The sequence below is a fragment of the Bolinopsis microptera genome, chromosome 4 (genome assembly GCF_026151205.1).
Source record: "Bolinopsis microptera isolate Bmic1 chromosome 4, MBARI_Bmic_1.0, whole genome shotgun sequence".
Taxonomy (NCBI): domain Eukaryota; kingdom Metazoa; phylum Ctenophora; class Tentaculata; order Lobata; family Bolinopsidae; genus Bolinopsis; species Bolinopsis microptera.
In genome coordinates, this window is record NC_087075.1 from 11,238,173 (window position 1) to 11,250,963 (window position 12,791).

The 12,791-nt window shown below is 41.1% G+C and overlaps 2 protein-coding genes across 2 annotated transcripts in view; both read right to left on the reverse strand.

Annotated features, from left to right (window-relative positions):
* The window catches only part of LOC134814219 (protein ILRUN-like), a 97,438-nt gene that overhangs the window by 56,285 nt on the left and 28,362 nt on the right, over nucleotides 1-12,791 (reverse strand). The gene's annotated exons all lie outside the window — the stretch shown is intronic.
* LOC134814535 (SUZ domain-containing protein 1-like) lies at nucleotides 9,024-12,734 on the reverse strand. The gene is made up of 6 exons (XM_063822698.1): nucleotides 12,625-12,734; nucleotides 12,415-12,469; nucleotides 12,118-12,207; nucleotides 11,868-11,960; nucleotides 10,412-10,480; nucleotides 9,024-10,213 (listed from the first exon to the last, which is right to left on the reverse strand). Exons 1-6 carry the CDS (start codon nucleotides 12,671-12,673, stop codon nucleotides 10,174-10,176), a joined length of 396 nt encoding a protein of 131 aa, XP_063678768.1. The 5' UTR covers nucleotides 12,674-12,734; the 3' UTR covers nucleotides 9,024-10,173.

Consider the following 12,791-nt stretch of genomic DNA (forward strand, 5'->3'; position numbering starts at 1 on the left):
ATGTGGGAACGTGGAATGTGTTATCATTGGAGAGCAGTTCCTCAAAGCTGTATGAATTGTCACAGAATATGTCAGCATATAAAATGGATGTCTTGGGGCTGACAGAGACGCACAGACCCGGCACTGGTGAGGTTACCTTGGATGATGGGTCCCTCTTTATTAACTCAGGAAGAAGTGATGGATACAGACGACAAGGGGTAGGTTTAGTCCTCTCGAAGAAGACTAAAAATTCATTGATTTCATACAGTCCGATATCAGAACGTATTCTTGCAGCGAGGCTGCACAGTCGACATATCAACATTTCGATTGTGATAGCTTATGCTCCAACTGAGGATGCAGCAGTCGGGGTAAAGGATGACTTTTATCAGCAGCTATCTGGGGCATTTGATGAACTACCAGCTCATGACGTGAAGTTTTTACTTGGAGATCTAAATGCTCGCATTGGCCAAGATAATTCAGCTTGGTCCGGTGTGATTGGTAAGCATTCCCTTCACGTTTCATCAAATGACAACGGCCTTCGACTATTAGATTTCTGTGCATTACATCAGCTGACAATCGGTGGGACGCTTTTCCAGCATCGTGATATTCATAAAGGAAGTTGGAAGTCTCCAGATGGCCGCACAGTAAATCAGATTGACCATGTCTGTATTTCTACCAAGTGGAGTCACTCTCTACTTGACGTAAGATCATGCAGGGGTGCAGACATTGGCTCCGATCATTATTTGGTTCGGGGTCAATTTAGAGTCAAACTTATGGCAGTTCAAAAAATGAACGCTTCTCGTAGGATATCTCCAGCAATTGAGAATCTTAGAGATCAGTCCAAGGTTGAAGAGTACTGCATTGCTCTTCAAAATCGTTTTAGCTGCCTACCAATGGAGGAGAATCTTGATGGAGAATGGACATTAGTTAAGGATACCATTAAAGAAGTGTCTATGGAGGTACTGGGTGAGCGCCCCCGGCGCAGAAAGCAGCAGCATTTGTCTCAGGAGACAAAAAGCCTTATTGCAGAACGCAGTAAGATTAAACAGATGGCGCCTAGTGACAACAACAATAGGAGCGAGTATTCTCGGAACATCACTGTTGAAGACACGCCAGTGCAGCAAGTTAGTGATTTTACGTACTTAGGTACAATTATTTCCAGCGACGGTACTATCGACCGTGAGTTGTCAGCTAGGATTCAGAAAGCTTCCGGAGCCTTCAATCAACTGAGTAATATATGGAAAAACCGCAACATCCAGTCTTATACAAAGATCAGGATTTATAAGGCAGCGGTTTTGACAATATTGTTATATGGTAGTGAGGTTTGGAACACAACCAAAAAGCAGCTACATCGCTTTGAGGTGTTCCATCAGCGTTGCTTGAGGAGAATACTTAGGATAAGATGGCTCGATCGGGTTAGAAACACTGAAGTGCTGGAGCGTGCAAAGATAAATCCAGTAGAGACGTACATAGGAGCAAACCGCCTGCGTTGGTTTGGCCATGTCACCAGAATGCCAGACACTAGGCTTCCTAAGTACCTGCTTAACTGGACCCCTGCCCATGGGAGAAGATCTAGGGGCCGTCCAAGAAAGAACTGGAGGAAATGTTTGCTGGAAGATGCTGCAGCGTTTACAGGAAACACTGACATAGACCTAGAAGGAGCGAGCGAGATGGCTAGTGACCGCAAACTTTGGAGGGAGATGATACGTCACAAACGGGAGTTCATTGGTGCAGGCCACTCGAATGATTGAGGAGACCTAATCAAGTACAAGTAAGTATGCTTTAGGGAATCTTCGTTCATGAGCTTTGGTAAGGAACCTTCCTAGGTCTCCGATGGTTGTAGGGTGTGCGAAGATCTGTCCAATGTCAGAGAAGAGTAATGTTTTACTTTGTTGGGACAAACAATGGCGGAGATCTTCATAGAGAGGGCAAATACGCAATACATGAAGTTCATCTTCGATGATTGGATCAGGGAAAGGAAGCTCTAGAAGAAGATCGAGTGACTCCACATCTGTAGTAGAACAGTGTTTGCATGCCCTATTCGAAAGTTTTTGTCGATGCATGCCGTGTCTTCCAGTTTCGATGTTGTATTGATGCGAGCTTGTTCTGAGTTGCGCAAGTCTCCTAGTCTGCTGTGGCCGTAGGTTGATCGACAGGTATGTTTCGCAACCGAAGCTTGCCTTGATGAGGTTGTAGAATCCTAGTTTTCTGTTGAGTTTTCGCTCTTTGTTCCATTGTTGAACGAAAAGGGTTTTCATAGCCTCGCTGATTTTGAGCGGGTTTGAAATATCACTTCCTCCTGTCAGTTCTTTCACTGTGTTCTTGGTGGATTCCAGCCGGGAGAACCATAACAGTTTCAGATCCCTCTGCTCGGCGTAAGCGTGCCTCACTAAAGAAGAGCATCCCTCTTTGTCCAGTCCCTCCAACCTCCCGAGGTAGCTATAGACTTGGGACGTAAGCTCGATGGCAAGCGGGTATCTTCCAGTGTCACCCCACACAGCGGTGTTTGAAGTCGATTTGTTGACATTCATAGTCCATTTCATAAATGATAGGTGAACTTTCTCCAGGGGGTCTTTTGCTGTATCCTGAGAAGCCGGATAACTCCCCGAAGCAAAGATAGACATGAAATTTGTCATGGGAAGCCAGATCTGACACCCGTAGGATAGAACAGGAACAATCAGAGTGTCGAAAAGCTTAAACACAGTTGTCTTCCGGAGGTATCGGAGGTCAAGCATACTCTTGAGAGAGAAGTAGCTCCGGAGCCCTTTTTGTCTAAGCTTTATCTGAGCAAGTTTTAATGATCCCGTGAGTGTGAACGTAATTCCAAGATATGTGTACTCACGCACTGATGGCAAGGTCATTTCCCCGTAGACAAAATTAGTACTGTCCTTGAGCACCCGTCCTGCCCGGTTAAACACCATAATTGCTGTTTTTGATATGTTAACCGATAACCCCCACTCTTGACAGTAGGTGTGTAAAACTTCTAACATTCTTTGAAGACTCTCTTGATCGAGAGCCAACAGAATCAGGTCATCGGCCCAGAGGAGGTGGGTTACTCTAGTACTTTTCAGTAACGGTACTTCGACATTTTCCATAGAATTAAGGTCTTCTGATAGTTGGTGTATGAAGCATTTGAAGAGTTCTGGAGACATGGGGTGTCCTTGTTCAGTCCCGCAAAGAACATCGATCTTTTCAGAGAGCTTGTTCAAGAGCTTGATTTTTGCTTTGGAGTTTGTGTACATGAACTCCATGCAACCAAAGAATCTTCCTTTGATGCCTAGTTTCCAGAGTTTGTACAAGAGTGCCTCCCGGCAGACTGTATCAAACGCTTTGGCGTAGTCAACAAAACAGGAGAACAATCTGCCTTTGTTAGCTTTTACATATTTTTCTATGCAAGTCGACAGTGTCAATATATGATCTGCTGTTTGCGCGTTTTTGCAAAACCCCAGTTGATTGGGGGTGTCAGGGTTTGTCTCAGCACGGAATTTTATAAGTCTCTGGAGGAGAATACTTGCAAACAGTTTTCCCACGTTGCTGGCTACTGCAATTGCCCTATAGTTGTTGGGATCGTAGATGTTGCCTTTTTTGTGCAGAGGCGTCACAACAGATGTTCCCCAGGGATAAACTCTGTGTGATAAACATAGGTTAAAGAGATGCAGTATAGCGCACTGCATATGTTTTCCAGAGAGTTTGATAAATTCATTGGGGATTAAATCCTCCGACACTGCTTTCCCTTTCTTGAGCACTCGAGTACAAGCCAACAGTTCTTCGGAGCTTATGTCTTGGTCAAGGATTTCTGTGAGTGTTTGCTGGGTGGCATCTCTGTCCATTTCGTCTTGTAGTTCTTTTATTTTCTTTGGGCTGATCGATGGTTTACTATACAGCTCTTTGAAGAATTTGCTGAAGTTAAGCATATCAAACACGTCCAATTTGCTTCCATTTGTCTTCATATCTTTAAGCCTCTTGAAACGGGACCAGTTAATATTTTTGCCTCGTTCGATGTCACTACATAGGTCCTCTATGAATGCAGACTTTTTAAGTTTTATGAGTTTCCGATATGATCGTCGACTTTCATAGTAAGAGTCTCTGAGTTTTTTATTTGTAGGATTTTTGCCGTAACTTTTGGACAGTTTGTTCAACTCCCGCTTGCCGTTTATACAACTTACATCAAACCACGGAGCTTTGGGCTTCATCCTTTGTCTCCTTTTTCTTTTCTTTTTCTTTTTCCGCTCATCATTTTCCTATCTGGCTTGTTCCTCGGACCCTTTGTCGGAAGAATAACATCGGCAATGTCTTGGAAGATAGATACGAGTTCTTCATTAAGACACAAAACTTGTTTTCTGTCTGTGCATTGGGTTTCCGCGATTCGGGTTATTTTCTGAACAAATTCTGGCGAATTCTGGATCGCATGAAACTGAAATTGAAGTTTCTCGTCCTCATTATCCCATTTGTATTTTTTAGGTGCGTCTTCTAGTGTTTCAAGTAGATCCTCTGCATCAACCAAGTTGTGTTTGTGCTTTATTTTGCAGATGCACGGCTTGTGGTCAGAAAATTTGTTAAGATTCTGCACTTGGAATGACAGCACTGATTCCAACAATTCAGGTGTGACTGCCATATAGTCAACTACGCTGGCACCATTGTAGTTGACAGAGGTATATTCCCCAAAGATGTCTCCCAGTGTATTACCATTTAGCAGCAATAGTCGATTACAAGCGAGGAAATCTAACAGTAGGTTACCCCTAGAGTTAAGTACTTGATCCTTGCTTACTCTCCCGCTAGTCTTCGGATGGCTGGAGGGGATTTCATCTGGTTCAGAGTTAGGGTCGTCATCTTCAAATTCGAAGTTTGTGTTTCCAGTACGGGCATTTAGGTCACCCACCAGCAACATCTTGCCAAGATCGGGATTCTGAGCTTTAAAGTCAAGGAGGTGCTCTAATGTTGTCATGTAAGGGGAGCCATCTCCAGCCTTGCGTTTTGACTTGTACGACGACTGCTCTGGTGAGTCGTAGACATTGATGATGGTGAACTTGTTTTCCATATCATTGGGATAGAAAGTAATAGCTTGGAAGTCAGGGCAATTTGTTTTGACTAGCTTTACTTGTTTTGAAATTGAGCGATGTACCCCAATGCAAATTCCACCCGATCGAGAGCCTTTTCTTGTGCTGTTGAAGCACTCATAGTTGGGGAGAAAAAAGTCCTGTTTGGTTTCTTGCAGGCAAAAGACGCTGCTTTGTGTCAGGATGTTGACAAAGTCACTGTCTTCCATTTTGGGCCCTTCTTGGCTCATAACCGAGTCGTGGATGTTCCATGATAAAATAGGGAGGTTTTCGAGCATAGTGACCTTTTGTGCGACAGGAGGCAATCTGTGTGTTTTATTCATTTAGAGTCCGTTCCTTTGAGAGTGAGCTAGCGTTCGGTAGGTCAAGGCATCTATAGAAGCAATCTTTGAGCCTCAACCAGAGTAACCTCTTTCCGTTCTCGTTAATAGAGAGGTCTCTATTTTGGGAGTTGGATAGTCTTGTAACGAATCCTCCAAGACGTTCGTTACAAGAGCAGTATATTCTGTCTGCAAAGTTTCCTCGCCTTCTTAAGTACGAGACAAAGTTCGAAACTTCTTTGTTAACGTATAATATGTCTTCATTTATGTCCGGTAATCCTGGTATTGGGATCATCAGCGAAATGCATACTTTAGCTGATGTAGATTCCAATAGATCATATACAAGTTTTTTGTAGTTTGCAATGAGGTCTTTTGGGGTGGTTTTGTTTTTATACAAATCTTCCAGTCCAGCGTGAATATAAATAAGGTCTGATTTTAGATTACGCATGAAAGTATGAACTCTCTCTGCAGTTCAAACAGACCCCAAACAGTGCCCCCTCCCTTATAAGATTATAGTATAACATGGCAGCGAATCTTATCCCGCTAACCCAATTATGGTTATTACTTATGCAGCTACATCATACATATACAGTAATGGGAGAGAGAACGAGCCCCGTAACTCTTACCGTTTTCTTGATTAAGCTGCTCCAGCCATTTTATGTAACATTTGTGGTACAAAACCATCAATTATACCACTTACCACCGACCGATTTAAAAAACCTTTGCCATTTAACTTCGTCAGAGTTTTGTCGGCACTTTACCGAAAAAAATCAGCCCCGTAATTCTTACCGTTTTTTTGATTAAGGCTTAAGCCGCTCGGAAATTACACACGCACACACAGAAAACACACATTCATTCTGAGATTATTGTTTAAGATACTCCTGTCAAGGCCGGGGCCCGGGGTCCACTCCTGGGGGTATGAGAGTATTTTAGGACACTAAGACTTGGCCTTCAAACCAACAACAATTCATCTGCAGAATTGATAAACAAATAATTTAACCGTCAATAAGTTAACAGATTGACACGTGCAATGAGCTGCTCTTTGTGGACGATCTGCAAACAAACGCTACCTTCCCCCTGTTGTACGGGACCCCCGTGACAGTCTCATGTGACTCGGATACTCTCACCTTGTTGGGAAGTGAGGTGATATTCTGTGAGGTGGGCACCACCTATCAGTTCCTTTCCCTTCCCAGATGTGTGGACAAAGGTAAGACATTCGGTTTGAACGAGGCCATATAGTTTTGTATAAATGCTTAGACTTGATATTTTTTATGAGCCGTTGGCTCATTAAATTATATTTAAGAAGAGATTAAAATAAATTGTAAAATGCAATATTGGAAATTACTTTTCTACAGTTGTTTTTTGAATTTGATGTTATGCCACTATTATCAAGTATCTATCAATGTACATAAATTCGTGTCGTACGATTAATATGTTCATGAATGTGGATTCTGGTAGGGAGATGAGGCATATTTGTTTACCTGAAAGAGTGAAAGTTGACACGTGATCAATCCATGGAATTATTCCATATATGGTTATTGGTATAATTACCTCCCCACCAGAATCCACATCTATCCACGTCCTTGTGCATTGTTTGTGTCCAAAACTCATTGATGTTTTAAACGTTTTAAGCGATCAAAAACTGATGATTTTGACAAAAGAACTTGTACACTTAACGTCAGATATCAATTTAACTTGGCTGGCCATCCCCTCTATCCGTATTTCTTTTACTTAATTTAGAGCCAAAAAGAAACGAGCCACATTCAGAGACTAGCAAACTGGATGAATATTAATTTAGCAAGTGTTCATGGTCATGAAAAAATGAAATTTTTGGCATTTTCACTTTTCAGACTACGCTAAGATTTAATTTTAGCCTGCTGGGATAACAGGGATCACATAAATTCGCTTAGTATTTTATAGTACTCGATCTTCTGCAGCGTCCCTAAATCTAAAAATCAAATTGATACTTTTGCCTTTGGCCGTGTCAAGGACGAATTAGTTGGCATAAAACACAATTGTGGTGCTAGAAGTAGGATTCCGACTTAATTATAACGATGTCAATTCATCTCAGCTCGGCGAGTCGGCACGGCACAGTAGCGCATTTCGCCGATATAGCGCATCTCGCGGCACAGTAACGCATCACGCTACAAGATTCCGACTTAATTGACGATGTCAATTCATCTCAGCTTTGGAGGACTTCGCCGCTTCGACGCGCCGCGCAAACTAGCATTCTTGCTTCGCAGAGCAACGATCTCGACGGATTGACATCGTCAATCAACGATTTACTTGAATCTCAAAAATGGCGAGCTGGAGGCCAGTCTTACTGCTAAAACATTTAATGAATATTTTACGGGTATGGGTACTAATGCAGAAATAAATTACGGTAGAATACACTACAGCACATCCTCCGGTTCCTGTACACCCTTCGTGGGGTGTGGTTTACTACTAGTACTGTCTTGTACGTCATGTTCAGCTCTAAGATTGTAGCTCTAGCATCTAGTAGTTTACCAGCATCCAGTGGCATGTTTTTGGATGCCAGGCCACTAAAGGGGACAAGCCGTCTCAGACTTTGGTACATTAACTTGAGATGACTTTGGTTATACTTATACCGTTACTGTCACCAAGATGTAATCAGATCGAACGCAGAAATTAGATCGAACCGGTTTGATCTAGGAATTAGATCGAACGCTGGCGCGAGATACATATACAAATACATTGAAAGCCGCGCCGCGCGTTCGATCTAATTCCTAGATCGAACCGGTTTCTGCGTTCGATCTAATTATATCTTGGTGACAGTTATACTTAATGCTATTATCTGGACCTGGGTTAAGTTTGTGTTGTGTATCAGTGATCAGGTCGTGACCCCCATTGCCCCGATACAGCCGCGCGACGGATTTACAACGTGTGACAAGGTTAAGTATGCTAATGCTATTGCTTGTATTGCAGATTACAAGCAAAACTAACCCAACTAAGTTTAACAAAACGAAATTCATATTTAATCCAATTTCTGTCCCATTTACAAACATGAAAATTTCGGAACACAATTTTGACAGAATGGTATGAAACCAAATTGAAGTACTGAAGTCAAAATCCCGAAGAAAATTGAAAAATCATACTGTCCCATTTTCGAAGATGAGATTTCAAGGATATGGCAACTATAATTTTTCGGAATTATGACACGATTGCGCTCCTACTAAATCGCTCGCCCAAATTTTAAGAAAATTCTTGTGAAAAGGCCCTTTGGGTATGAAATTGATCGGGATAGGTGTATTTTTGGACGCTGATTCCGAATCACCCCCATGACGTAGGGTAAAAATGCTTCCCTGGAGAGTTATGGGCAAAAAACCGTTTTGGTCACGTGACAGGCTAGTAAAACATGAATTCGATTGTTTAGGGCTCGGGTTAGGGTTAGGGTTGTGGTAAGGGTTATGGATAGCTTCGGGGTTATGGTTAGGGTTAGGGTTGGGATTAGGGTTTATGTAAAACCGTTTTGTACGGCTGTAAAACCATAAAAACCAAAGTCACGTGAAATTTTTGGGCGAGCGAATTAGTAAGAGCCACACGATTGAGGTGCTCAGGTGCTGGAAGTTTGACTTCGGTCCGAGGAAGCTCAATGATTTTTGTATACGTTTTGTACATTAAACTTTTCTTGAAAAATGAAAGACGCTTTTTCACAACTACCAAAAGTTACCCAGGGAAATAAGACAAATATCACATTTCTCTTGATCAATGATGGATCATGTATTCAGCATTCAGAATTATTAAATTGAAAACTAGTGTTCTTCCCAGTTAGCCTGAGCTCACACGATCACATAGATATATTTTATAGTCTTGACACCAAAACTTCATAGCACAGTTAGATCGGGTAAAAGTTATCAATATGTGAAAATATTGGAAGGCAGATCGGTAGATGGAACGAAAGGGTTATCAAACCTGGCACACACGATCAATAAAGGTTGAGTATTTCGTCTGATGAAGGTACTTCTGAGATAAAATAATTAACCTACACATGTAATGGGTGTAATACAAGTGGGTTCCCATTTCTATTGATCATATATGACACTTTTACAGAATTCTTGCGATCCAATTAATGACCCACCCGATATATCTACCGATAATAACACATAGGGTAACACGCTCAGGAGCAATACTTGGAAAATTAGCTGCGGGCGTGCCATTTATAAAAGACGCCCAAGTGTGAAATGAGCCATCGCGCTGAGCTCAAGATTTGTCAGCTGACACGAACTTTAGTGCCCTTATATGGCGTCTTCTTCAAACGGCTTAAAATCTCCACTAATCAGATTGAGGCAGATCTCTGAAGTTTGCTTTCTTTATATTTACCAATCAGATCCTCTAATAACAGATATACAACTAATATCAAAATGGGAGGAGCTTGCTTAAAGTAGATTTGTGTAAATACACTGTACTAATACTGTATAATAGAATATGTTCACCGATTACAAATAATTTTACAAGATATCGTTTGACAATTAACAGTGTTAACTAAGCAAAGACCGCAATCCGTAAAAAGTAAACCAATCTTGATCCCTAAACTTTCAAATCAAAAGACCTAGATGGAATTCAACGCTTTCATCTCCGACCGAGTAAATAACGGCCGAAGATTTCAGATGCTTTTTCCAATTTCTCTCTCTCTCTGTACGATTTTAAATTATTTAGCTAAACACAAGGAAATATTTCCGTCGTTGCACATGGATATGAATTAATTGTACATCTCGAGCATGGGTATAAGTTTGTAGATCTAAGTTAACACCGTTCAGGCACTGCGCCACTTGATTACAATTTGTCCTCTACATTTTTCAGCCCGGTTGTCTTTGGTTTCCGTTGGATTGGTTGTTTCTGAAAAAAAAAATCGTTTTAAATCATTGGGTCAATATTTCTAATAGACACATGGGTACGTATGAGACTTTACTAAACTTTGCAAAAGGATATCAACTAGACTTGCTGCCACTCAAGGATTCCAACCTCCCATTCTTTGAAGACTTTGATCAATTACCACCGGCCATTAAAATATAAATCAAACATAAAATAACTAACCTGCGGTGGTTGTTCCTATCTCTCCTGCCAGACGGTTTCGAGCTTGACTTGCTTCCCATTATACGTTCTCTGCGGATACATGAACATTATTATTAATGCAATTCGAAGAATCGATAATTAATAAACTCCTTAATCCTTATAGTTCTAACTTAAAGTGTTAACCTCTGCTGGTCTGGGACAGACATCAGTGGTATAACGAATTTAAACGCTTTTGGGCGGCAATTTTTCATTAAGGACATTATTCTTTGAGGTTATTATAATATCGACAACTCCTAAACACAGTTTCCTAGATGTTGAAACTAAACACGTGTACACTGTATTTACAATGTATATTGTATAATCATAGCAATAGAATTTCTCAAGTTGAGCCTAGGAATTACAACAGTTAAACTACTTTACGAGAAGCAATCTAACTTTCCAGTAACCACCCACCGACCAGCTGGAGTCAGAGTATTCAGGTAAGTCAGAGTAGTGAGTACCACGTCACAAGACGGAACAAACATTTCCCAGGAACAGCGGTGGTTTCAAGAGCATTTGTATCAGAAGAAGTTTGCGTTTCTTATCAATTATTCTATCACATTTCATTTCTAGATTGTTTGCTTCAATCCTATGTGAAGTCTTAAGTTGCCTGGAATTCAGATACCTTCTACAAGTAATTACAATGTTAATTGCGGCCTGGTTATTTGAATCTTATCACCGTCCCGATTCCAGAATCCCGATCGTGTTGGTGCTATGAATAGATTGCAGCATAGGCCAGTTAGCGACAGTTGACCAGGCGATTTCTGGGTATTTAAAAGGAGTTCTCGCGTGCGCGTAGCACAAAATGTTGATTGACAAGTGTTTACTTTCTATGTGGGCAATATTTTTACAAAGCGCGCGGCTGTCAGTACATAAATAGCGCGCGCAAGCCGCGCGCATTGATGGGTGGAGTTTGACCCATAAATTTTACCCACAAACTGGACTATAAAACCCTATCAGTAATCAGATCACAGATGGTTCAGTTTGCTCCAGTTTAGCAATGATTAATTGGATAAGAATATACAAAATTTGCAAACTCAAAATATTCCCGAAATATTACTTTAAAAAATGGCAATTGCAATTACAAGACAGGTCCATCACAATAAATCGGCAATTATTAATACAGTGACGACCTTTCTCAAATGCTGAAGAAAGAACCGGATTATCGACCCGGATTAGACCCCAACCATTTTATCGTTGATTAACGCACAAAATTATTGGATAAAGCAAAAATCTGCAAGGGGTCAACAAAAACAGTGAAGAGGAAAATTTGCAAAAGCAAATATGAGTTGTCGAGACCTGCACTCTGCAGTCTGCAGGGCCTGCGTGGTATTTTTTCAGTCGTGTGGCCAGCAAAATGAGACCGTAGGATTTCTAAATGGCTCCTTTTACATAATATCAAATAACAAGTTTATTTTTTACTTTTACATGTACTTACCTTGCAACAGCGTAGTCTTTTTCTCTTTGAGCAACGCTTTGCTCGATCAGTGTCCTGTTTTCCGGATGCACTTTTTCAACTTCTCCCTCTCGACTGGAAAAAGATCACACATTAAAAATGATAGAGATAGAGAAAGTATAATAGTTCAACATATCAACATTTCAAGACATCATCATGTCATTATTACTCAGCAACATGATAAACTATGAAGATAGTAAATATATGGCATGTTGGTGTCACAGAAAATTACCTTGCCTCGCTCCGCTTCAGGATTTTTATCTGTTTGTCGGTTTTAAGATTATCCACTGTGCTCTGTTCCCCCTGCTGGTCACGCGGGATCCTGTCAATATGACGTCACGTGAGAGGATAGGACGTCACGTGAGAATTCGTGACGTCACGTGAGTGAGTGTGACGTCACGTGAGGATGGGTAACATTTTATACAATGCATTGAACTCATAACAATATCAGTGGAAAATGAAAATGAACGAGATGTCGAACACTATGACGTCACGTGAGAGTGCGTGACGTCACACAACAGGTATTTACCCGATTGGTTCCAGTTGGTCGCTGTCGAAGTTTTCTAGCTGCTCGTCCAACTGCCCTGGAAAAAGGAAAAATCTAGAAGGGCTGTGTTTAATCAAACGAATAAGTGAAACTATTTTAGTCGATACCATTAAGAAGTCAGCGCTGTAATACACTAAAAATCAGTTGATTGATCAATTAAGCAATTTACTAAGAAATTAACTAAGTAGTTACCAGAGTCGTAGATATCTTCCCAACTACACTCCTCATTACAGCCGTTCATTCATAACACATTAATGTTCCGTCTAGAAGAGAAAAATTAATTGATTAATTGATCTATGAGTTTACATAAAATACAGGGCTTTCCAGGAAGCATTTCCGCCGTCCGACGCATCGATATG

What these genes read in the sequence shown, in the direction of transcription:
- LOC134814535 (XM_063822698.1), bottom strand. Translation starts at nt 12,673, where the DNA reads ATGAACGGCTGTAATGAGGAGTGTAGTTGGGAAGATATCTACGACTCT. An exon ending in GGAAGATATCTACGACTCTG is followed by an intron (nt 12,470 to 12,624) that starts GTAACTACTTAG and finishes TCCTTTTTCCAG; the next exon opens with GGCAGTTGGACGAGCAGCTA. An exon ending in GACCAACTGGAACCAATCGG is followed by an intron (nt 12,208 to 12,414) that starts GTAAATACCTGT and finishes TCATATTGACAG; the next exon opens with GATCCCGCGTGACCAGCAGG.